Source organism: Centropristis striata, chromosome 18 (assembly GCF_030273125.1).
Source record: "Centropristis striata isolate RG_2023a ecotype Rhode Island chromosome 18, C.striata_1.0, whole genome shotgun sequence".
Classification (NCBI taxonomy): Eukaryota; Metazoa; Chordata; class Actinopteri; order Perciformes; family Serranidae; genus Centropristis; species Centropristis striata.
In genome coordinates, this window is record NC_081534.1 from 5,740,703 (window position 1) to 5,767,961 (window position 27,259).

General features: G+C 41.0%; 1 protein-coding gene across 8 annotated transcripts in view; it reads left to right on the forward strand.

Moving 5' to 3' along the window:
- LOC131991319 (kelch-like protein 29) overlaps positions 1-27,259 on the forward strand; it is a 233,969-nt gene that overhangs the window by 192,879 nt on the left and 13,831 nt on the right. For 7 of the 8 annotated variants that reach the window (XM_059356683.1, XM_059356687.1, XM_059356686.1 and 4 more), the window contains exon 13: positions 24,926-25,119. In XM_059356683.1, coding sequence (XP_059212666.1) covers positions 24,926-25,119 — 194 coding nt within the window. Of the gene's footprint in view, positions 1-17,362; positions 17,407-24,925; positions 25,120-27,259 lie in introns of those variants that run through there. The other variant, XM_059356690.1, reaches the window with a different exon arrangement.

Sequence of the window (27,259 nt, forward strand, 5' to 3'; positions counted from 1 at the left end):
TCTCCAAAGCTGTTCGCAATGCACAACAGTCCTCCAAATGAAACAGCCTAATTTGATATTTCCCTGTAATGCTGCCATACAGTGTCGTTATGACAGGGTGTAGATGGAATATTTGCCCCGTAATGGAAACGCATTTGATTCCTCTGTCTCTGAGCTGCTTAATTTGAGAGCTGCCGCTGCATCTAGGGCATTCGCATCTCCAAAGAAATCAGCGGTTCACCATGCGATGTGTTTGTATGCGCTTCTCTGCCTGTGCCCTCGTGTGCGTTTTTGTGCAATCATGAAGCTTCTCCGAGGCCCTTAGCAACTGGACTCAATTATCAGCACTGTAAAACCTTAACCTACTTTGCCTCTTTCCAAGAACTGCCAGAGGCCTCTTCTGCTTGGTATTACTGCCCTAGCGCTGCACTCTCAAAGGTTGCACCGGCTTGGGACAAATAACCCACACACCGAACAAAGTAGTTGAACTCTTAATGGTGAGGAAGAAAATGCATGGTGTTCAGGCTGAAGCAAACCATTTGTTACACGAGGTCAGGGTCGTGTTCACCAGCCTCATGTAAAAGCTAACAGGTCTCTCAAGCTGTTTGGGCAAATTGTCGGAGCAGTCATTGGGCTTGTTTCTAAGCAACCTAAGGGTTTTATTTGTCTTTTTAAGAAACTCCTATGTGGAGCGAGAGTCAGAATTGAGCTGGATGGTCTAAAGACTCACTATTCTGAAAATAGAATATATGAATATATAAAGGTAAGTGTTTTTAGAGAGGGCACAGACATATAGAGGAATGTATGTGTGATATTTTTAGTGTGCCTGCTGATGTGTTATATTGAAATTCCAACAGTTTTTGTAATTTTTTTTATTATAATGATTACAAATGCATTATTCATAGCTTCAGATTTCCATTTAAAATGTGTTATTTGAATAGTCTACCTTTTTTTCTGACAAAAATGTGTTGACCTGCTGTGAATCCCTCCACCGTCGACTTTGTTGATGAATTGTAGATTAATCAGCTGGCTGTGTGAGCTGAGCTGCACGCACCTTTATGGAGACAAGAGTATCTAGAACTATTTTTAAAGTGCAGAGGCTGACAGCCGTTACTGCTGAATAACAAATGCACTTTAAAGATTGTAATTATTTTGCATCCTGTAGATAAAACCTTTTTCTATCTGAAATATTCTCTGCAAAAATACTTCCCCTGAAGTCAAGGTTTTTGAGGAGAAAGCTACCCTGGCACCAGTAATGTTACATCTTCAATCAGAAACACGTTATATACTTGTAGCCAGTTTAGACATTCAGATATCAGTCCATTTGCCTCTAGTGAGAATTCCATCTTTTCTTTGTTGAGTCTGTGAAGCAAAACTAATGTGGTGGGTTGTGCATAATTTACAGTGAAGGTTTTGTAGAGAATTTACAACAACAGAGTCTACTTCAAACATATTTTTGTAAACACTGTATATTCATTATGACTGAATGACAAAGTACCCATCCTCAAGCATAATGTGTGTTTACACCTTTGAGCAATACCGCTTTAAAAAACTCTCCTTTTAAAAAGTAAGTGCTACAAGAGTTGTTCAATAATCTCCACATCACTTCTGAAGTGTTATTTATCTCTGTAGGAATGTAAACAATGAAGAAACGAGGTAACAACAAAGACTGGATAATTGCTTATCTTCGTCATGGACTCCAAAAAATACATCAGTCTCACTGACAGCTGAATAATCCCACTTACCAATAACAATGTCACATAAATCCTCCATCCAACCTGGAGCAGGACCTCACAGGTGAGACTGTGTAGCCTTACTTTTGAAAGAAGAATAACTAACATGCACCCTTGCTTATTTCACTCGCTGTTATCCCTATACTTGGTCTGGTATGACTAGAAGTTAATAGTGGCTAATATTAGCTAATTTTTTTCAGTGTAACTGACATTACTGAGTATATGACTCTTTTGACTCTTTTCCACTATTACTACTCTTTTGCTTCTGATTCTCAGCATGGACCAGGGGTCATCAACTCAATTGCATTTGTCCAAGGACAAGATTTTTTCAAAGCAGACACAATGGGTGCAAAACTTTCAGATAAAGAAAATATCATGTACTTATATCTAGTTGGCCTATAATTGTTTAATATTTTCACTTTCTTACTAAATTCATGCTATTTCACTTGGCCAAACCAGTATCAACAGACTTCTAAAAAACATGGGAAACGCATAATGATAACTAGATACTTAACCAGAAAATGCTCTCAGACTTCACTGGTTAAAAACTGTGATTAAGGAAACGTCACTGTAAATACGCCAGAACACATTCTTTTTCTCCTCACATTTTTTATTCTTATTATTTTTTAGCCTGTTATTTAGGCCCCCCAGAATTGCACAGTATAAAATCTTAAATTCCACGGTGGATTTTTAGATTAGTTTATTTACAAAAACCTTAGCTTTTCTCAAAGCAAAGCTGCAGAAAAATGATACACATGAGAACTTGATTTAGTTATTAATGTATTTTCTGGATTGTTTAAATGTATTGAACTATTCCCATTTAATATTTAGGAAATATCTAAAGATAGCAAGACACGTGTAATCCCACTGACTCCGTTTTCCGTCACGCTTAGTGAAACGTTTTCTGCATAGACAGCTGTTTAACTCACACAAATATTCTGCTGTATATGTGCTTTGAACGTATTTACCGCATGCTTATTAGTCAATCAAGGGTTCCGATGTGTGTGAGCTTTACTCTGCAGCTGTCTGTCTGCAGGAACTGAGTGGACAGCGGCTGGCTGAACTGTCTTCAGCAGAGAGAGAGAGTGTTGACAGTGTTTGGCTAGCTAGCACCGATATCTGTCTATTTAGTTTGAGGTATAACGAGGCATGGAGCATGAATGGAGCTCATCATCTAACGTTGCTGTAATACTGTAATGTGAGAAACTTTGGCGGGGTCGATTTTACACGGTAGTTTAAATTGAACATGGTGCATCCAGGTTCCCGGTTAAATGCTGGGCGGCCTGAAATTAATGTGCAGGCCGGGCTGGAACCTTTTGCGGGCCAGATGTGGCCAGTGGACCTGCATTCTTTGTAATGGCCAGCAGAGGGCATCTCCACTGGCTGCAGAAAAAAGTGAGATTATATAACCTATACATTTGGAAATGTTCAATAATATAATCTATGATTTAATCCACTGAATATATGTTGAAACAGATGGACTGTGAATAGTAAGTAGTATTCCACAATGAAATATTTAAACAGTGTGAAGGAGACTGCAAGGGGCCACGTTTTGCACCGAATATGCATGTTTATGTTGTGTAGGAAAAAGGAGCTACTTCAAAGCTTAGGGAGGATTTTTGACACTACTGGCGATTTGTCAACAACAGGCAGCTGTCACATGAACTGAAAAGACAGGTGCTATAAATCATACACAATCTCAACAGCTTGGAAAATAATTTGAAAGATTAACAACAGCAGCTTATTTCATAGGATTCAAACAGGAGTTCATTTAATTCCTTAAGTCACGTTATTTGTAACAAGACACATGCAGGATTATTTGTTGTATAATTAAACCCATTGTCAAAATATTTTCCCAGTAAAAGTATTATATCATCTTCTTCTTGGGTTTTGAACCCTACACAGGCCAAAACCTTTTGTATTTAATTTCTCATAGGAACAGCAATGTAACTAAATAAAGGCTTGTTTTATAACCTTGGCATTGCTCCCGCTCCTACGCAAGAGTGCCTGAAGTTTGTGTCGGCATACATTGAAAACACTTTTGACCTTAACATTTTATTTTTAACTGGCGAAGATCATAAAGGTTACATATAAAATGATTATATAAATCTTAGAGTTGAAAAAATAGTTGAAGATTATCAGTTTCAGGCCATTTCTGAAAGCATTTGTTCCTATCTGCTTTGATAAATGAGCCTCATTAACTGCTGATCCTTTATTTTGTAGCTAACCACCAGATTTGGCAGGTGTGGCGCTGCTGTGAGACACAGTTGGCTCTACTGCAGCTCAGCATTGTTGGGCCAAAACTCTAAAGATAGTGGAGACTCCAACAGGGAGGCAGCCAGTCCTCAGCAGGACTAAACCCTGGCCAGTGGAGATAAGGGAACTGTTACTCAAGGCTTTTTTTGTTGCCTCTGCAAAAGGAGGAAGAACTGCACAGGTCTGAAGTGCAGTTGTGACACAGAGAGCTAATAACATTCAGAAATCATTAGTCAGTGTATGTGAATGGCTGCCTTGTTTGATATGCAGATGGCTGGTGGGGATTGCATCTGAAGGCTGGGGAATGGCATGAAACGGTGCGACAGCCAGAGTTGATTTGCTCCGCTCATAGAGTGATTGATGCAGAGATTGTTTACACACGCAGCCAATCTTTTTTTCATTGTGTATGCGTCTGCATTTCTTTGCACACTTGTGTGTTCCTGTACTCATTGTTCCTTGAGTATATATACATATGTATGCCTCCGTGCACACACTTGTGTTTATTTGTGTGTCTTTCCGTGTCTGTCTGCATACATCATCCGGGCCTCAGCCAAGGTCTCTCACCTCCCTGCTCTGGCTCTCGGCACCCTGTCTCTCATTTGCAGTCCTTCCTGCCTCCCTCGCTCCCCATCTCTCCATCCATCTCACTGAGGGTTTCACGCTCCTAACCGTGAAATTCAGCCACATTCACAATTATGTCTTCAATCAGAGCCATCTCAAAGCTAGTAGGATGCAGCCTTTCTTTGGGAACTGCAGGAGGTCCAAATCAACACTCAAAGGACTGAGCGGGCTTATTTCTGTCTCCGCTCTCTACACTAATCACTGACAGATTTTTAGGGATGGGAGCAGTTGAGTTCGGAAGGCTTTTAACTTGCAATCAGGTACCCGGGGCCTGCATGCTCCTCAGCATGTTGATCCTTTGGCAAACCAATATGATTGCAGATATTGAATAATTCATGGGTGTCTAATGATGTGTCAATCACAGATGGTTTTGTTTTATTTATTGCACACTATGCACAGGTTTGTGCGTCCTACAAGCTCTATTGCAAGTTAATATTGCATGAAGACTGTTAGCAACATGACACTGAGTAGAGCAACTAGCTTTTCTCATCAGGGATGTTGTGCTGTTTGGCTAACAAGTCTGGAGGAGAGAAGAGCTATTTGCAAAGACCATGTTCTCCTGCTTTTTATGGCTCTTCAAACTAAAATGACCTTTAAATTGCAGTATATGAATATGTGCATGTAAAACTGTAGAGAAAGCTCCATTGTTCATGTGCTGTTTTTCAGGTTCATTAACTGGCACATTTGTTGTTGTATAAGCGTCCCTGCACTTTACCGCTGTGTGGTTATTCAGGCGTCTGTTTACTCCATTGTCTCTCGTGATCAAATTCATGTTTTTCCATTTCTGTGAAGGTTAAGCTCCTCAAGTTGTCTGCCTTGCTTTGATTGAAAGGGGACATATGCTCATTTTAAGGTTCATACTTTAGAACATGAGTGCCTACTAGAACATGTTTACATACTTTAATGTTCAAAAAACACATTATTTCTCTCATATCGTCTGTCTGCATATACCTGTATCTGAAATGCTTTGTTTTAGTGCCTGTCTCTTTAAGACCCAATTCTGAAAAAGCCTAGTCTGCTTTCAGATCTCTCTGTCAGAATGCCCTTCTAACACATGATTATGAGAGTCTTATTTTTAAACACAAATATGATTTTTTTCCTTAACCTAACCAAGTAGTTTTAGTGCCTTTACCTACACATTCTGGCTGTAAACTGAAAAACAAAACAAACAAACCATGTTCCCCATGGTTTCTGAATTTTCCTGGGTGAAAGTCCTGTGTTTGACCCATTCATCCATCACAACCTCTTCCATGTATGTACCTTGTGGCCCATTATACTACTACTACATCTTTCTGTCAGTAAGCCATATCTACCATGCACTCAAGTTAATTTTTATGAACCTTCACATTAAGGGGAGCCAAATCTGAATGGCTTGTTGAGTCTGGTTGGTAGGCACTCCAGATACCTAAATCTATATGCACAAGCACTGAAAATGTGAGATTTTTTAATGATATGTCCCCTGTAACCAATGCCCTTATTCTACTCTCACAACTCTCCTCCATTTGTTTCTCCAGTTTGACTTTTTCCCTAAAGTTGCATTATACTTTTGACTAGTTTTATGGACAGTTTCAAGAATGTTGCCTTAGTCTGAAGCAGGAGGCGAATCGTAACGCCTCAAAGACTTTGCACAAGAGCATTGAATCGCTCCCGGGAAATTTTCATCAACTCAACCATGACCAGGAACATACAGCGAGATGGAGATTCCAGCGGGAGGTTTCATCCAGCTTCGCGCTGCACTCAGTTGAAATCTTCTGTGGGCAGCTCTGTGAACTGACAAATCCTTAAGTACTTTGTGTCCGTGGGCAGTGTGCACACTGGGTTGCCAGTCACCCAGAGAGAGGTCCCCCTTCATGGGACGCTAGGGGTGGGAGAGACCCCATGTCGCGGTCAATAGAAGGAAGAGGCTACATCTGCTCTTTGAGTTGTGGTAAGGCAGGGTTTGCCTCCTGGCAGCCCGTATGAGAGCGATGTGACGGGGATCTGCTCCTTTGTCTGCAGGCAAAAAGGAACTGTCATGCAGCCAGGAGATCAAGGATGGTCTGGTCCACTGAATGCAGATGCATTTTAAAAACACATGCTACAAATATACAGGCAGCTCTTGCACTGCTACAATACAATGACTTGGAGATGGAGGTCCTTCTTTGTCCATTTTCAGCTCCCTGCCCAACAGCACTCTCTTTTGGAGACAGCAGGAAAATAATCAGCAGGGTGATGATGCTAATAACAACGGAACGCCCCGCCACTCTGCAGCCCCAGGTGGTCGGGACCCCGCAGCGAAGGAGTCAAGACAGGGGGAACGAGAGAGAAGCGAGCCAAGAAGAGTTTAGCAGCACAGAGCTGACGGGAGAAGATGAGAGGGAAGTGTAGATGCAGCAGCCCCAGGTGGGCCTGTGAGCTCCACACAATCAGTCACACTGGAACCAATGGGCTCATGTGAAGATACCCTAACTCTTCTCTCCCAGCCCCTCCAGCCTCTCTACCCCAATAATAAACTGATGAGGTGTTGTGCATATCTATTATATGTCTATGCGGGTGTTACTGTGTAGATCTATTTCCACGTACTAGGTCAGACGGTGCCTGGGGCTAGTTGTGGAGGGGAGGGTGAGGGGCTGGGGAGGAGGGTGGCAGCCGGCCCTGGTAACCCTGCAGCATGGCACTGTGGTCAGGGACAACGGGTTCCCAGAGCCCCCCTGCCGAGGCGGTTCCCCCCTGTTGAGCTAATCCCCTGCTCCTCAGGATTAACCAACTTCACAGCGCTGGCCCCTACTGCGCTGTCAAGGCACCAGTTCACCCTCCAACCCCAACCCAGCCACCAGCCCCCCCTACCCCCACCCCCACCCCCCACCCTCATTACCCCTCGATAGTACCCCTCTCCCTTGTGAAATGTCAGTCTTGATTTTCACTTATCACGTCTCTGTCTCTCTCCAACCTGCTCACTCTTTGCCATGTTAGAATTTACTACAAATCCTGTTTGCTTAACATCGCAGCTATTTATATATTTCAAAGCATGCTGCTTTTAGCTGCAGAGTTTTACAAATTTTAATGTAGCTTCACTACCAGGCATTAATTAGTTCCCCTTCATTCCACCAAAATATGTAAATCTACGAGCCAACTCTTAGATATTTGAGTTGTGGAATACATTGTGGTAAACATCAAGGCTGCATTTGTTTTTGTCCAAGTTGCTTTACACTTAAACGTTTAATTAGCACTAATGCAGACATTATTAGTCAGCAACAATGGCACTCCTCTGTGAAGGCTAATACTGCTCCTTAGATGGTCCCATTTCCCGAGTTGGGAAGTCATTCTTTTGATTTCAGTGTGTTCGTGAACTTACAGTCATAATGTGGAATCAATATGGATGCTAAAAAGAAGATGTGTTGTATTTTATTGCTCAGAGCTTGAGAATGAGTGTTTGCTTGGCAACAAAAACAACTGAAACAAAGCAGATTTTTCTGATAATTCCAACAGCACATGCAGTATAAATGTAATTGGCTGATGCTACACCTTTAAAAAATTGTGAAAATCGATCCTGTAGTTTTCCTGTAATTCGTAATCTTTCTGTTGCTGGCAAACAGAACTGCACCAAAAACTTGACCTCCTTGGCAGAAATTATTAATCTCTTTTTCTGGATTGACAGAATATTGATCGCCAATTATTTTGATGAACAATTAATAGTTTGTCATTTAAAGTCAAGTCCTTTGAAAACCCGATTCTAGCTTCTCAAATCTGAGTTAAATGTATTTTTTCTGTTGATTCTTCAATTTATCGAAATAATTATCTGCAGATAAATAATTCACACAAAAAAACAGCTGTAGCCCTAAATGTGATACCACAACAATAACAATAATGCAGACATAATGTTCAGCTTGACTTAAACTTCATCCATTTTCAAGATTTTAATGAAGCATGCTGCCACTGTACAACATGCCTTTCAGAGGCTGGCAAGAAAATGTACAGGATGTGTAATGAAGGAGCTAAAACCACACTCTGCTACTGTCCTCTAATTCATTAAGTCACTTTAGTTTCTCACTAGGTAGTCATTAGTGCAATGATTAAAACAACCATGCTTCACATGAGTAGTTCATAAATAGTTAATCTACTTTTGTAGGTTTTTAAATAAAGCATGTTGTATTCTTCACTAGCCTTCATGAATTTGTTTTTTTTTTGTCTACTGTATGAGTATGCACAGTCATTTCCCAGCTCCATGGAGGAGCTTCTGTGTCTCTCTCAGAGGTTTTGAGGCTGCAGGGCTAAGAGAGAGACTGGGCCCAAATCAGGCAGATCATCACGCCTCTCTCATTTCTCTCTCTCCATGCCTCCTCGCCTCCCTCTATCCTCCCCCCTGGTTTCCTCTTTTAACCACAATATCCAACCTCTCCAGCAGCTTCTGTCCCATCGCTCCCTCCATCTCTTCACAGCGCTGATGAGGTGGGCAGGAGATGATGGGTGTATTTGGGGCCTGCGAGGCCGGTGATGTCGAATCTGTCTGACATGCTCGAGCAAAGACAGTGTCTCCTCTTTATTGTCTTCTAATGGGGCACTGAGGTCTAGGAGACATGGAGGTAGATGATGCAAAGCGTGTGTGCGTGTGTGTGCATGACAGTTATAGAGAAACATTGGTGAGCAGCGGCAGGTGTGCCCGAGGATGGTATTAGGGAAAGGCAGAGAAAGGCTGCAGGTAATGAGTAGTTGGAGCTGTATGTGCTTCCACCTCGTTGATAAACGATAGGCTGGCAGTTCGGACAATTTCCAGCCTTTACCAACAGGCAAGTCATTCTTTTCTCGCCTTCTTTCAATGCCTTTTCCTGCCCTTTTTTTTCTGTCTTTCACTTTCCATTTCTCTCTGTCAAAAACATAGGTACACACACATTATAAAAAGTTTTAGTTTGACTCATATCAGGCTGTCACCCAGTCACCCTGCCATTAATGCAGTCAGTCAGGTTGCAGCAGTGTGTTGCTGGCTAATTATCAGTGGTTAGGATGTGACAGATGCCGCCGAGATGGTTGGCAGTCAGTTCGCCTTCCCCCCACAGGAGGAAGCAACAACTGACCTTTAGAAAGCATAGCCCTGGCAAAGCATCGCAATATCCAGACACCGCACCTCGCTGGCTCCCAGGGAGGGATCGACACTGGAGGTGGGAGGGTTAGTTGTTATATATAGATTTGTCCTGTATGTGTGTGTGTGTGTGTGTGTGTCTGTGTGTGTGTGTGTGTGTGTGTGTGTGTGTGTGTTTACACCCAAGGTGAAGGCCCTCGCATCACCACCAGAAAAGTGCAGACACAGTGCTATTTCCAACTTTTGTACAGGTCTTTCTAGTGTGTGTGTGTGTGTGTGTGTGTGTGTGTGTGTGTGTGTGTGTGTGTGTGTGTGTGTGTGTGTGTGTGTGTGTGTGTACCAATAAGCATTTTCATTTATTTCAAATGGTAAAAATGGAAATTATTTATTAATAGGCCCTATTCAGAGGAGCCTAAAGGGACCAGTCGTGCTGAAGACCCTGTTTTGTCCTTTCTAATGTTTTCTTAACTGCTTTATTTATTTATGAAACTGTTTATAGATTTTCCCTTTTTTATAATTCATTGTCATGTACTTGATTTACACTCAGCCATCTCTCAAGTTGGCATTCGCTTTTATTTTTATTTTAGCTGTGACCTGCAGCTCTATAGCTCGGGTCAGTTGGTCAGATGATCGATCAATTGATTAGTCTAACCTTTGGCAGCCACAGTTTTCATTAGTGGAAATCCAGCTTGCTTCTTTTAGTTTTCTTTATTGTCCCTGTTTACATACTAATCAGTGGTGACTTACATTTTTTATTTTTTTTTATTTATTTTTTTACAATGAACAATAACATGACCCAGTTCGTAGTTTCCTTAACCCTCTATGGTACGCATTATGAAAAAAATGTTTGGAGAGTCTTTTTTTGTCTTTAATAGAAATTAGAAATAGACCAAATAAACATAATCTGAAGATTTTGGGGTTTGTTGTCCGTAGGCAACATTGTACCATTACGGTGCACAAGTGAAAATGAAAAGTTTTTAAAATTAATTTTAACATCATTGATTTCATAAACATGTGGGTACACAAGGGTACAATACATAACATTTTAAATTTAAAAACATTATAAAAGGACATTTTTAACTGAATGTTGCCTGAACCAACGACCCATTGAAATGATTGTCTTGAACAGTCTAAGTTTATGAAACTGTCTAAAATGTCTAAAAATAGGTGAGAATGTTTTCTCACCTATGAGCAGGAATATTTTTTTTTCAAGATGGAAAAGGGCCAGGAAATGACGTTTTGAGTGATTTTTTTTGTGGCACAAAATGGCAAAGCTGTTTCCTTTGGAAAAGTCTGCAAAATAGGGTTTTAATATGGCCTCTTGGAGATCATGTGACAAATTAAAGCATTGCTATTGGTTCCCTATACTCTACCCTCTTTTTTAAAGTATCGCATCAATCAAAAACATGCATTGTATAAATTTGACAGGCCAAAAATGGATATGTTGCCTGAGAGCAACACCGTACTATAGAGGGTTAAGACACACAAAGACACACAACTAAGCAATCAGACCTCAATCATTGGCTGCAGCCACTATCGCCCAAGCAATTTGGGTGTCAATTTTAATTTTTCCTCCTCCCAACCTCCCACTACCCTTACCCATCACCCCACACCCGGCAGTGCTGCCCTACACGGCTGCTATCAACACAGGGGCTTACTTTGTTAATGAAGTGGGGTCTCAGTCTTCCATCTCCTGTCTAGTTTTGAAGAGCGCGGAGCAGTAATTGGTGTACGACCTACACCACCAGCAGCACTCATGTCCCCTGTCCTACGTGACATTCCCATCCAATTAAATCTACGTCTTCACACACATACACACACTCACACACACAGAGAGACACCATAAGAGCACACGCTCACTATTATCATTGCTCCCCAAGTTCTCTTCCTTTCAAGGTGCCTTTTTAAGTTTACACAAGTGTTGTGAGCATATCTCCACTTTATCTACATACAGGATATGTATGTGGGTGTACGTCCATGGACAGATTGTGTGTTCACACTTTGAGGAAGCAGACTTCTGCTCTGAATGAGTTCATTCGCAGGGATTATGGGAAAATCTGTGTGGCCAGTGGATGGCTTGCTTTCTGTCTCGCAAGGATTAGCTGAAGGTGACACTGAGGTGACAAGTCTGTGTCCATCTGTGTTTGTATTTGTATCTGCCATAGTCGGGCATTTGTGTGTGGCAGTGGGCATTAATGCATGGTGTGTACACGTATGTCTGTGTTATTACCCTGAAATGTGCTGCAATCCATCAGAGTTAATGAGTTGTGTGTGTGTTCTGGTGTTCTCACAGCGATGGCAGTGGAGTGTGTGTTGCCTGTGTGTCTTTTGGCTGACCTTGACTTCAGTCTGTCAGATGAGCGCACTCCGAGGCCGTCCATACGGAGAGCAAGACTCCATCAGATCCCCAGATGTCATCATACACAATCTGTCAGGTGTGTGTACCATGAGCAAATAACAAGCAAAACAGCTCAGGGAGGGGAACAAGATAGAGCGATCTGGAAGTTCATAAATGCATGGTGGCATTTTCCCATAAGGTCACGAGCCAAAAAATGCCCAAAGACCAGTGTGGGGTGGCTGTGGCCCAGTTGGTAGAGCGGTCGCCTACTGAAGGTTGTGGTTTGATCCCTGACCATGGCAGCCTACATGTCGAAGTATCCTTGGGCAAGATACTGAACCCCAAATTGCTCCTGATACTGCGTCATCCGTGTATGAATTAATTCCCAATGGTGGCAGGTGGCACCAGTGTTCCCTGTTAGCCTCCGCCACCAGTATGAATGTGTGTGTGTGAACGGGTGAATGAACGTAGTGTGTAGTGTAAAGTGCACTCCATTTTCCTCATCATTATCGACTTGAGAGACTTTCTCCAGTCGGGAAGTAATTTTTTCGCAATGTTAACCAAACGCAATGCTTCTTTTGCCCATGCGACACCCTTCTAACAACCTTTTTTAAATGAAGATCAGACTAGTAGTTTTTCTGTGATCCTGCTGACAAACAAACTGAGCTGAAAACATCATCACCTTGGCGGAGGTACCAAGGAGAGCACAGCGCTAGTCATTCATGCCATGTGTTTAAATAAAGAGCTACTGCTGTAGTGTCTTCTCTACAGCTCCCCAGATGAAGCTGCATGCATGTCAGCAAAATGATTCGCTTCCTATAGGATGCAAATATCCAAACATTTACATTTCTGAGCAGCGCAGAGCTCCTTCCACTGCAAGGTGGGACTCAATAGATTTCACTGTCAGGCATTGATTAGCAACCTGGGGAGCGAGAACACAGGTACAAACAGCTGTCACATGCAGAGAAAATCAACACAGGGAACAGAGGTGCATACAAACGAGTTCAAATTAGTTGTCACAAAGCTGCTGTTTTTGTTTTCATCTCTGACAATTTGCGTACGGCTGTCTTTTGTGAAATGAAGCGTGGCAAAAGGTGAGTTTGTGTGTGTTTGTGGCACATTTGACCACCAAAAAACATCAGTAAAACAGTTAAATTGCATATTAGATTAAACGCTGAGATCATAAAAGGATCTCGAGAGCTTTTCCATTATCGCTGTTAACCTACAATATGCACATGTACTGTTATCTGCTGTATACATTAATGCAGTATACACTGCAACCATTGCCATAATTAGAAACTTACAGGTCTCTGAGCAACCACATATCATCACACATTATATTATCTTATTATTAGAAGAATAAAAAGCAGGAAAACACAGATGGAGTCAGGATCGGAGATGTGCGGTAATACCAGTGCAGCTGCAATAGGGTTTGCGTACGGGAAATTTAAATACCAAAACATTTGGTTTTGGATTAAGTCCTTCAGAAATACATATTTTCAATCAAAGAATGTGTAGTAAAAAATGCAGCAATACAGATTTCCCAACAAACGAAGGCCTCAGTGGACCAAAATTTATGCAATGGGTTTGCTTTTATCCCCACACACACTATGGACTGATAGCAGTTGTGTGCTACGAGTAGCGTATGTGTGCGTGTTTCCAAGTGCTGGCAAAATGCAACCAAACGGATGCAAAAAAGACTGAAGTTGGTGTTTTGGAGACGCGTATATGTGCGAGTGGAGGTGCCCAACAGACAGCAGGATGATGGTGGAGGTGTGGGCACAGGCCTCACAGTTTCTGTGATGTGCTCTGACACACAGATGGCAGCTGACACAACACAGATAGACTCTCACTCCATCCTCTCGCACCCACTCTCTCTCATCCTCCTTTTCCTCTTCTCCAAAATGGATGTTCTCTCTCCCATTCGCCTTTATGTGCCTCTATCTATTCCTGGACTTGATAGACATACAAATTAATACAAAAAATATTATCACCGCCTTCCTTTCCTGGCTTTCTTCCCTCTTCTCTACCCTCCCTCTTCCATCACATTTTCCTTTTTTACCCCTTTCCTTCTGCCGTCCTCATCCACACTGTGATCCTGCCCAGGTGTGAGTAAAGCATTTTGGATGAGATACTAGGAAATATGCAAAGAAGCAGGAAGTCACAGTTGAATGATTTCAAATGAACATCCACATTCACTATCAGCAGCTTCCTTTGTCAAAACAGCCCACCTGCACCGTACAAATGTGCAGCTAAATTTGCTTTAAAATGAAAGTTCAGCAGACAATTGCTGCATTTTTTTCTTACCAAGACTCTATAGAATACTTTATGTTGTGCTGTGGAGATTTCCCCCCACCTCTCTGCTAATGAGCATTCTTGGCAAACGTGAAAAATGTTAATGTAAGCAAATGATGCCTATATTTGTGTGCAAATTGTTTTGAATGCCCTCCAGGCAGGAGCTGATTCACAGAGTAGCCCTGTTTTTCCTCAAGCCAAATCACAACCTCTCAGTTCATTACTTCTGACAGGAAACAGAGGGCTATGAGGGATTGATGCACTCACTCATATACGTGCACCCTCTCATTTCTTGTGCCTGTTCCAATGGCAGTATAGAAACCATATCAAACAACTGTCAAACGTGGGGATGCATGCAAATATCTTTCTATATTGAGGTCTTCTGGTTTAATTACGCTCAACACCAGATGGGGGATATATTATATATTATAACTGTAAAATAAGACAGTTGGTGTCTTTATAGTCCCTGATTGTTTAGTTACTCAATAGACAAATCTCTTTACATCTTCAGTGTTTCAAGGCTCATATGATTCATCTTTTAAATCAACAGAAAAAACTCATTAATTACATAACACAGAAGACCACATGTAAGACTGAAGGACTAAATAAATTCTAGCATCACTGTGAGGCACAGCTTTGACCTAAATGCTAATAACAGCTTGCTAACATGTTCACAGTGATTATGTTAAATGCTGATGTTAAGTAGGTATATTTACCATGTTCACCATCTTAGTTTAGCATTTTAACAATATTTGCTAATAGGCAAACAATATCTCAAGTACTGCTTATGGGAATGGCATTGGTTTTGCAAGATTTTCTTCTTAAATTAAAAGTATTGGAGTAATTACTACTAACCAATCTTCAATCAAGCCCCTTTTCGCTCTATGCTCCAAAAACCTTGGTCAGCTTTCTTCTTTCCTGTTAAACTTGCATAATAATAATAATATATGCTAGGCTTATCTAGGTTGACTGTTTACTTTTGGTGTTATTGATTTGGATTTAAATTACTTCCATGCAGCAGGAAAAGTGCTGAAATCCTTTTTTTTTGGATTCTTGAAGTTATATTGCCTGATGCCCGGAAACAAATACACACAGCTGCACACAGGCTAACTGGAGCCAGTGTCATCATGTTGACTGCTTTAAGCTTGTCCGTATAAGCAACATTAAGTAAGGGGGGTCAGACTTTGGACCAATCAAAATTGACCTGAGAACATGGTTTGAAAAGTCCATAGCATTTAATGCAATAGTTGTCAAGATATTTCATTGATGGACCTACTGACCAACTGACCAGTTGACGTTGCCATCCCTCAAGTCACACTGTTGGGTAACTGCAGGGGTAAAAAAAAAAAAAAAAAGTCAGTGCAGTGAACAGATCTCTGTGACAATGTCATGTACTTCAGCTGTGATCAAAATAAAATGTGGCTCTTTGATTTGGTTGCCAACCGACATTGTTTCTTTTGCAAAAAAGGCAAATATACCCTCACAACTGAGATAGCTTTAGGGTTCCATATTACATCGACGTGGATCTGAGGTTGCGTGTGGGCAGCAGGATGAGAATGCAAAGGATACGGAGAGATAGTGTTCATGCGAGTAAGATAGATAGCTGGGGTGTTGCAGGGATTAATGTGAATTTGTAACTTAAGGGCATGAGTTGCTGCTCCGATAGAATCTAGAGCATCAGCTCCTCTCTGCAGGCCATTAATGCATTTCTCTTTTTCTTAAACCAAATTCCATTGCATTCCAGTGCACGCACCCAGTTTTTAAAGGTTACAATGTTGTTATTTTGGACCTGTGTGCTGGGAGTGTAGTAAACAACTTGAATGAAAGCAGGTTTTGTTGGTATGTCTTTCCTGTATCTTCCACTGCAAACTGTTTGAATCTCACAGATTTTAATAGCTAGTGTGGGGGATACTGCAGCTATTGTTAAGCAGGAAGTGTTTGTATAGCATTATACTGTGGTTTTAACTTCAGCATGATGCACTCTTCTGCCACTTAATGGATCTTTTTGTCAGTGTTGAGGTGTATAGAGCCTGAGTGGTTTTGTTATCTGAGCGAGGCGTTTTTTCTTTCCTCCTCCTTACTCCCCACTCTCGTTTCTCACTCCATATATGCTGTAGTTTGTATCTCAGGGGAAATGGATACGTGTCAGTATCTTAGAGACTGGCAGCCCATCTATTATAGTTTATCACGTGTTCGTGTGAAAAGAGAGAGACAGAGAGGTATAGAGGAAAGCATGGCTCATCATCCACACTCCCCTGCAGCTAACCATATTAGTGAATTGGCTGTGGTGCCTCAGGCATCTTCTCCATGGGTAGGTTGCATCATTCGTGTGTCTTTGGTAAGAGAGATACAGATGGCTATCACCATGTTGGTCATGGTGTAAAGATAGAGGGTATGTGGTCAGCTTCAAGAGGCAGGCCATGGTCATCAATGTGTTTATCTACCAAAATCATTAACAGTCAGTTCAGCGCTCACAGCCATCCAACGCATTGCAACAAAGTACATACATTGTTTTATGATCTTTTGACTTCCTGTATCATTGTATATCTCATTTGCTGATTAATGTTTTTCATAATTACTCTTCTTTTCTATAGGATCTTGATGCTGCTCCAATGCAGCTGTTCTGTGACAGAGAAAAAAAAAAGCTGGCACATGCACAAGGCTTTAGACGTGTAATGCCACCAAGCAAATCCAATGGAAGGCTGCATAATGGCGCTCTCCTGCATCCATTAATTTTTATGCTGCCTGACTCAGATGTATATTTCCTAGTTAATGTTACAAAGCATGGGCCCGAGGGGCAAGATCTGCTCATGCTCCACATTTTCTCAGCTTGTCTGTGATGATGTCATCACTGAGTGGCATAGTCTTAGCTGGTGAAGCCTACATCCAGACACATGTTCCAGTTTTTGAAGAGGACCAAAATTGAATTTAGAGCAACAGGGCAGCTTATCTTCCAGCTATCTCCTGAGATAAAAAAAAAAAAAAAAAACAGCTTAAAGGAGAAAATCTAAAATATTGTTTTTATTTTTTTTAAAGAGCCTTAAATGGAGATATTGAGCTAACTCATCTGATGTCATCCAGCAGTTAAACCCAGAATCGGCTGCTCCTGAGTGCAAGGCCCAGTCTCCAATTTTGTCAATAAAGTTCAAAAGCAAAAATTAATTGATCTTGTAAACAAGTATTGCCTGTGTTGTTGAAGCCAACTGTTGTCCAAAAACTATTGCAAACACATCAATGGGCCACACTGTTGGCCTGGGCGACATGTTACTCCATTACAATGAATATGGTCACTGCAGATTTTTGTTGGGCTTAATCTCTATAAACAGATATCTGCATAGTTATGCAGGCTAATGCAGATGTTGGTATCGGAATTGTTCTGGGTTCCCTTTGTAGTCTAATAAAAGGGCTTGTGGCTGAGTGCACAAGATAGACTAGGAAAGTTGCAAAGTATTGAGAGAGGGCCTCACGTAATTTTGTGAGATTTTGTGACAATTAAAATAAATAATCATCATCCGTTAAAGGTGTTAATGAAAATGTTTTAATCTACTCTGAAACAGAATAGATTAATACAGTAGAAACAAAGTATACATGCAATAAATTGTATAATATGCACACGCCTATTTGATTTTGTAATGTGTCTTACTGTGATATACTAAACCAGCCACTAAATGCAAATAAATATGTGGTTTATGTGTGAATATGCCATTCAGATAATGCATAATCCACTCCTACCCTTTCATTTAACACCTGGTATTTATACTCTCTCAATACTGTAGGTTGCAGACTGGCATATTAAGGTTGGCTCTAATTCTTCATGTGCACTATGCAGAGCATGCAAGCAGGTGGGGGGGATTGCAAATCCGTCTGCTGTCAGCATAAACAAACATGGCAGGTGCAACTGTACATTTCCATGCCAACTGTCCCAATTTCACCTGTTGTTATCAGACATTCAACAACTTCTTATCCATATGGGTTGTGGAAAACAAAGGCCAGAGAAATGTTAGCTGGTGCTTTTTTACCAACACAATCACACTGCGTGGGTCGCTTTTACACCTGGCTGACATCGCATTCTAATTCTGATTTGTTGACATGTCAGTCACAGTGCATGCTGCGAGAATTAACTTGTTTTTCTTTATCCAGATTACAGTACATATTCAGAGACAAATCTTTTTGAAAGACTGGCCTCTTTCTTTCATTCATAATCTCTGTCTACCCTTCCTATCTGTCGTTCTTTCTGTCTCTCTGCGTACATAAAAGAACACAATCCTACATTGTTTGCTCTGTTGTAACCCTGCAGTCGCATTTTTGAGATGATTGTCCCTGCGTGATGAAACAAGCCCTGTCAGGAGCTACAGCCGATTACATGGCTTCATGCAGTGATCAGTCATTGTGTATAAACACTTTAGAAAAAAAGCAATCGATGCAGAGCAACATGTTGATGGATAAACTCCAACGGTGTCTTAGTGACAATAAAAAAGCTCTGTCTGCCTTTCTGTCTGATGGAGAGCTTCACAGCTGAGAACAGAGATATAGTCTTTGCTTTTGTAATGAACGCACTGTTGTTTTCCTCTGTCTCTCTTCTTCCTCCTTCTCCTCTGCCTTGGAGATATAATCAAACTGTATACACCCACTCTGAGAATCTTTCTAGTGTCAGTCCTAATGTCACGCTTCATAATAAATGCTTGATGGTGAATCACACGTGTAATGAATTCAATCAGAATCGTGACCTCTGAGACTGTCTGAGACACTGAGTTTCTTTTGACCTGCATATGTTCCTCTATCAGAACTTGTGATCCTCCTTTCGTCTGCATGATAGCTGTGCCATGTTTATATTAATGGCCCTTAAAAACCCATTTTCTTGATACATGGCTTGACGGTAGAAAGATACTGGTCATTTGCATGAGAGATCGCAACCCAGTCTCCTAAAACTTATACCATACAAAAAAACCAGTGAAACATGTTTTCCCCTTAGTATGCATTTTGTGGTTTGATAGAGGAAGAGATCAAGTGGAGAAGTGTTTGTTTAATGCACATTTATTCCATCCAACATCGGACTCATCTCTACCATGTTTACAGAAGATGAATGAATTGTGACAGAGACTGGACACTTATATACATGTCATGGCACGGTGCCAGCTATTTTGGACATTTGCAAATTGCCAAACATAGTCAACGTGTCATACACAGATGAAACATATACAGTAGTGTTCAATATAATAGCAGTCCAATGTGACTAACCAGATTAATCCAGATTTTTAGTATATTTTTTATTGCTACATGGCTAACAAGGTACCAGTAGGTGCAGAAGATTCTCAGAAAACCAACAAGACCCAGCATTCATGATGTGCACGCTCTTAAGGCTGTGCAATTGGGCAATTAGTTGAAAGGGGTGTGTTAAAAAAAATAGCAGTGTGGCATTCAATCAGTGAGGTCATCAATTTTGTGAAAAAACAGGTGTGAATCAGGTGGCCTCTATTTAAGGATGAAGCCAGCACTTGTTGAACATGCATTTCTCTTTGAAAGCCTGAGGAAAATGGGTCGTTCAAGACATTGTTCAGAAGAACAGCGTACTTTGATTAAAAAGTTGATTGGAGAGGCGAAAACTTATAAAGAGGTGCAAACAATTATAGGCTGTTCTATTTACAAGAATCCCCCACAAAGTCCCTCTGTTAAAAAAAAGGCATGTGCAGAAGAGGTTACAATTTGCCAAAGAACACATCAACTGGCCTAAAGAGAAATGGAGGAACATTTTGTGGACTGATGAGAGTAAAATTGTTCTTTTTGGGTCCAAGAGCCACAGACAGTTTGTGAGACGAGCCCCAAACTCCCCAGTACACAGTGAAGACAGTGAAGCATCATGATATGGGCATGTTTCTCTACTATGGTGTTGGGCCTATTTATCACATACCAGGGATCATGGATCAGTTTGCATATGTCAGAATACTTGAAGAGGTCATGTTGCCTTATGCTGAAGAGGACATGCCCTTGAAATGGGTGTTTCAACAAGACAATGAGCCCAAACACACTAGTAAACCAGCAACATCTTGGTTCCAAACCAACAACATTGATGTTATGGAGTGGACCTTAATCCAATTGAGAACTTGTGGGTTGACATCAAAAATGCGGTTTCTGAAGCAAAACCAAGAAATGTAAATGAATTGTGGAATGTTGTTAGAGAATCTTGGAGTGGAATAACAGCTGAAAGGTGCCACAAGTTGGTTGACTCCATGCCACACAGATGTGAAGCAGTTATAAAAAAAACTGTGGTCATACAACTAAATATTAGTTTAGTGATCACACGATTGCTAAATCCTAGAGAAAAAAAAAGTTTGTACAAAATAGTTTTGTTTGTTAAATCAACGGCAGACACTGCTATTTTTTTGAATACACCCCTTTCAACTAATTGCCCAATTGCACAGCCTTAAGAGCTGCATATCATGAATGCTGGGTCTTGTTGGTTTTCTGAGAATCTACTGCACCTACTGGTACCTTGTTTACCATGTAGCAATAAAAAATATAATAAAAACCTGGATTAATCTGGTTAGTCACATTGGACTGCTATTATTTTGAACACTACTGTATGTGTCAGGTGTAGTCAAACTGGTCAGACTGGCCACAGCTAATATGGTCAGACTGGATGGTCAGTGTGTTGTCAGCATTCCAATATTTTAATCAAATGTACAGTAGATGCAAAGTATGTTCCTCAAAATACACACATACCTAAGTATCAAGTGTTCTTTGGAGAATTTACTAGGAAAAGCATACTAACAATAACTGTCACATTTTAAACACATGGTTAACCTTGTGATTTAAAATTAAACTACATTTGTTACTCTTTGTTTCACAAGGGATGTGAACAGTGGCCTTCTGGGTAAAAGTTTAGTTTGTTTGTTCCATCCATCTACCCAAACCTTGTCAGTGTGCAGGATTCCATGGAATTTAATTAGAAACCTGTTTGTGATACATCAACGCAATCTGGGATAAAGTTTGTTTCCCTTGAAACATAATTCACAGCTTTAGTTCCATGGGAATGTAAATTTTACATTTTTGTATTATTTGTTTTGTCACTGCTTTAAAATGGGTTGGGACTGTGTCCCATGTGGCCATCTGCCCACATTCTTATTGTTAGAGAAGTTGACAATAATACTTTCTTTTCTTCTTTGGAACTGATGGACATTATGGCAGAAAAAATGGCCTGCAAAGACATTTTGGGTTTTGTTTTTTTTTAAAGTTCCACCATAAAAACCTGTGTGACCATGTGACCAGTAGACTAAAAACATCACAAGTTCATGGCTCATATGAATGTTGATCAGATGAGTGAGAGCAGTTTACACCTTCCTGTCAGCAGACATTCACTCAGGGAAATTATATACTCAGAGTAAATAAGGATGTTTTATTCAAATTTTAAAGCTGCAATATTTTTATTTTACGTCACCCCTCTAGGGCACTAGAAATAACCTGTAAACACAAGATTGACATATTATCACCTCGTAAAGTTGTTGTGGGGAATGTGTCAGCAAATAGTTACAATCTTACACAGCTAGTTGTGCAACATTAGCAATTATTTGGAGTCGTGTGTCTGGCCACCTGACAAATGTAAGTCCAATATTGAGTAACTCAATGTTAAACTTTATTCCTCAGCTAGTTCACTTACTTTGTCTGTTTGGTGATGGGCAAGTAGAGTGCACTCCATTTATAAAAGCCTTTTCACTCAAATCAGTTGCTTCCTGTGTCTTGAAATAAGGGGGATGAAAGCAGTGAGAATTTGTCAAAACAGTGTAGCAGGCCATTAAATCAAAATAACAAGATAGTCTTTAAAGCTCAATTGACCCGAGGGAGACGGCAAAGTTGGGTAGCAACTGTCTGTAGATTACAGTACACAGACTTACTTAGCTTACAGTCAGTTGATCCATTGTTAATATGAAAATATTAATGAATGCAGCTTTAACTTTGTTGCTTATTTCAGTGGGGTTGTGCAGTTTAGAGAAGCAGGTGCAGGCATGGAAGCTAAGCAAATTACTGCTGTGGACAGGGGAAGCAGCATAACTTATTTTAGCCGCCTAAAACAGCCACCAGACTCCATTGCCAAAAAAGTTATTTTACCTCGCACAATATGGGAGTTGCTGGTCTGGTCTGTGACTTTGATGAATCTGAACTAGCTCTCAAACTACTCTCAACTAAATCAAAGTCACACAATAACAAACTAACTAACCGATAGAGGCAGCGGTAGGCCAGTATCTCCTGTGTTCTGCGAGGTAACATTACTTAGAAGAGAGCTCACAACAGCTATAGTTCTGTCTGTGTAGGCTAAATTTAACAGGAATGTCTGACAGCAAGTGAAAATATTCTAAATATAGCGTAAACTTAAACTGAAAAACACAATTTCAAAGTTTTAACTTTTTTTTAAGGTAAAATAAGTTTCGCTGCTGCCCCCCGTTCATGTACATTGCTTAGCTTCAATGCCGTACTCTTGCCTGCTTCTCCAAACTGGGGCCATGCCAAATTCCATCTACTGTAGGTTTGCACTGACTGATAAGTTAAACTAAATTAAAGGATATTCAGTTCATTCATTCATTATCCTGAACCGCACTTTGGGTCGCTGGGGGCTGGAGCCGTTCCCAGCTGACATTGGGTGAGAAGCGAGGTACACCTGGACAGGTCTCCAGACTATCACAGGGCTGACACATAGGGACAGACAATCACGCTCTCATTCACTCCTACGGGCAATGTTTTTGGACTGTGGGAGGAAGCCGGAGTACCCGGTGAGAACCCACGCTGACGCGGGGAGAACATGCAAACTCCACACAGAAGAGCAGCAGGCCGGAGTCGAACCAGCGAACTACTTCACCACCGTGTAGCCCAATTTAAAAATATGACTATTGTAAGAGATAGCCAGAAAAACAGCAAGCAGTCTCTTAGAATTTTAGCTAACTTTAACTAAGAGTATAGATGTAAATTTAGAGATTTGTTTCTTTAATCTTTTTTTATTTTATCATGACCAGCTGTTTGCAGTAGTCCTGTTGGCCTTTTGTCTGTGCTGTAATCAGCTTCACTTAGCAGTGTCTGACCCTTAAATTTATGAACCTCCCCCAATGTGGTCTGAGGAGTAATTACATTTACCAGAGAATAAGACACGCGATGGTCCCTGTATCTCAACAGGGCTCAGTTACTCAACCTGATGCTGGTGTGTGCCTGTGTGTGTGCCTGTGTGTTTAAACAGTGCTAATTGGCACTCTTGAGTGTCTCGCGTCCACCTCTTCCAGAGTGTCTTCTTTGTCACCACTTCCTCAGACTACCAGTCGATTTAAGCCCATCCCCTCAGCAGGTGTTGACAAGAACATTATCAGACCCCCAATGAGAATATTCCTAAAGGCTAAATACACTCATCTCCTCTTACACTTTATCTAGCGGGTTTTTCACAGGAAGGTGGAAGCAAACAGAGCTTCCAGGTGGTTTTCAAATGCCGCAGGAGTTGCAACAGTAAGGTATCCATAGACTGAAAAAATATCTTTGCACACCTGTATGTCTTTGACGGGTATATCAGATGAGAAAGCAGACACCTGTGGGCTCGCTAAAAAATTCAGCAAAAAGCCCCGTGAAGGTCATTGATTTATAATTACATTGCCTTTAAGTGACAGAATGGGAGTCTACTTTTTTGAGCATTAAAGCATTCCTCAAGTGTTTGATGTATAAGGTTTGTTGTCCTAGGGGACATTGGCTACAGTTTTTCATGTAAAGGTGTTTTTCTTTTATAACAAAGAGACAACCTTGATTAAGAAGGCTTGCTTTCGTGTGAATAGATGTGTGTTTTAATCACAGATCCTGGATCGGCTCTTTAATGAGGCCTTCTCCAGCTGGAAGGCTGTCGGCGCGGCAGCTTTGATCAGTGGCCCATGGACATGGGATTACACTACGCTAATGGAGCCACGGGGCAAAAAACACACACACAAACACATGTCTAAACACATGCAGCACGCACACCAAACACAAAATGCAAATTTAAGAAATATACATAAAAACGCACACTCAACCTCTGACAAGGGCAGAGTCGCATAAGCCAGTGACTTGTTGTCATGCAGCCCATTGTGTGAGGCCCTTTCATCTGTTTGTGCCGGTTTGGGTCGGCTGAGTTTAGGCTCAGCGTTGAAGTCTCTGCCAAAGAGGGCTCAGTGAGAAAGGTCCAAAGCTCCGCGCTGACACACAGCCCAACTCTAGAGACTAATGGCTTGTAGCTCCCAACATATGTTGCTTTGTGTAATTGCTTTAATTGCTGTCATTGTACGTAATGGTTGGTCTTTTTCATCTTCCCTGGTGGTGTAGGCATTCTGCTAATTATATCTGTCAGCCCTGCAGCCAAAACGAGCGTTACACAGTGAATTCAGAGCAGTGGGAACTTTAAATTCAGTGTGTTTCTGTATATTATTGGTGTTTGTGGATATAAATGACTGACTGTGTAAGTGTTAGAAGAGTTTATGAATCATTAGAGTTTAGGTTATTTAGAGACTCCCTGTCGTGGGTCTGTTAATGCACATGGGGTAGAGTTTAAACCTTGACACGTTTTTTTTCTCTTGATTTATTTTGCTTTAGTTTTTAATTTGAATTCATCCAAGGTTGAAATGACTAAAAATGCTATTTTTTTCACTGCAGGTACGACACCATCACGAACCAGTGGGAGACAGTTTCTCCTCTTCCTAAGCCGGTCCATTCTGCAGCAGCCACGGTGTGTGGAGGGAAGGTCTACGTGTTCGGAGGTGTGAACGAGGCCGGGCGCTCGGCAGGTGTCCTCCAGTCCTACGTACCGCAGAGCAACACCTGGAGCTTCATTGAATCACCCATGATAGGTAAGACAGGTGACAACACCCACAGTCTTTGTCATAAATGTGATTTTACACACACCACATCTCACACACAAGCTTCAACACATTGTAGAGATGTTGTTCCCTCAGGGGGACGTGTTGCCATTGTTACCATCACCTTTTGTATAATGACAAGGCTGTTGTTTCATTTTTCAACCAGTGTGTACCAGGTTGTGATGTGATAGTTCCAAATGTGTGGTTTCTCTTACCTCATTATGCCTTCACGTTTCCCATTTGAAAGAGAATTAACTGCTCACCAGCTAAAAGAAAAACATGAATATTAATATTTGCTATTTATTGGGAAAGGCACATACTGCAACATTGCTGTAGCCATTTATATGCATGCATTCCTTTAATCCTTGGTCATTGACATCGTGCTATCTTGTTAGAGAGCCTTTGGGCCTCCATTATGGTTGCCTGGTTGCCTAGCAACAGTGTTCTCATAACTCTACCCACTTGAATACCTTCCATAGCATGTGCTTGACTTCCACTGTCGAAACTCCTGTCGATTGCCTTTTGTAGGCAACATATTGTCATACAGTAGATGACTTTGTTAAGCTGAATATTTTTCTGTGCTGTTTGTTCTTTTTGCACTGTATCAAAATCTCTATCTGAAGATGAAAGCTTCTTGATTAGGATGTCCAATAGTTTCTCTCAGTTGAAGACATAACCCATCCTAAATTTCAAAAATGTAAATGGAGGGAAGCAATCATCAAAATTAGATTTTTAGTCTTCACTATTAGGATCTATTTCAGTGAGAATTTTGACCCACACCCATGGCAACAGAACCTTCAGTGGTCAGTGTTTGACCTTTTCCATTCATGTTGTTTTCTCCTTATCATTATCATCCCACTCAGTACTTTCCACTATTCCCATGTAATTGCTCTACCATCATAATGAGAAGACCACGGTTGAAATGATAGGTTGTTCCGACCATAGCTTCTGACATGTTGTTGGCAAAACTCTGCAGTTATGCACTGCACAAACCTGCAGCCACATTCCAGTCAGAACCACCAGGGACCTGTGAAGGACGCAGCACCAGAAGAAACACTTTAACTCCAAGGTAGCAGAAAAGAAACATGGTGTACAACTCTGCATGATTCAAAACATTGACAGCTGTGTTCCCAGTGCACAGATCTTATCCAAAGGCAGGTTTTCTCACAAAGATATATCCTTGAAAGGTGCCACACAGGGATGATTGCTATTGATTTTAACAAATCCTGCGAGTTTTTGTTGTTTAACATCAGGGCTTAGATAACACTATTACCCACATAGACACGTGTGAAGTTTCAAATCAACACACACAATTCCTATTGGTTAAGCATTAGTTTGACATTTTTGGAAATATCTTTAATTGCTTTCTTTTTAAAAGTAAGGTGAGAAGATTGATTCCACTCTTCATTTGCTGTCGGTTGAATATGAAACTGGAGCCAGGTGAATTATCTTACATTAGCCAGTCTGAATCTGTCCAAAGGTGACAAAATCCACCTACGAGCACCTGCAAAGCTCACTAAGTAACCTGTTATACTGTGTGTTGTTTGTTTAATCTGTACAAAAGCACAAGTATAAAAATGTATGTTTGCAGGGGGTTATGTGTCTGACTAGGCAGTTGTGGGCTTTGGGAAAGAAATACTGGCACATAGCTGCCAGTAAAATGCCAAACTATAATTTTTACACTTTTGTGGTGCTTTTAACTGTATTTTGTTACTCTGGGCTTGGTTAAGTGTTTCCCTGTTTCCAGTCTTTATCAAGCCCAAACCTACAGGTCTGAAAATAAAACCAATGCAGAAGTGCCTTAATCCTGAGTTATTTCTAATGGCCAGCCAGGGACCTCCACTGGCTGCCAAAAGAAGTCAGATTTTATAGAAGTCTATGAGAAAGTTACCCTACTTCTTACTTGATTTATTACCTCAATAAGCATTCTAAAAATGAGTTAATAGTTTTCAATACAGCATGATGTTGATTTTTTTCGAATTATTGTCCCATTTAGAGTAAAATAAACAATAAAGCAGGGTATGCTCTCGGGTGTAGCTAGTTTATGATTGACAGGCCACTATCGGACACGACCATGGCACATTGTGTTTTCTCCTTAGAACTCTGACACCTCACAGTTTGTTTTCACTTC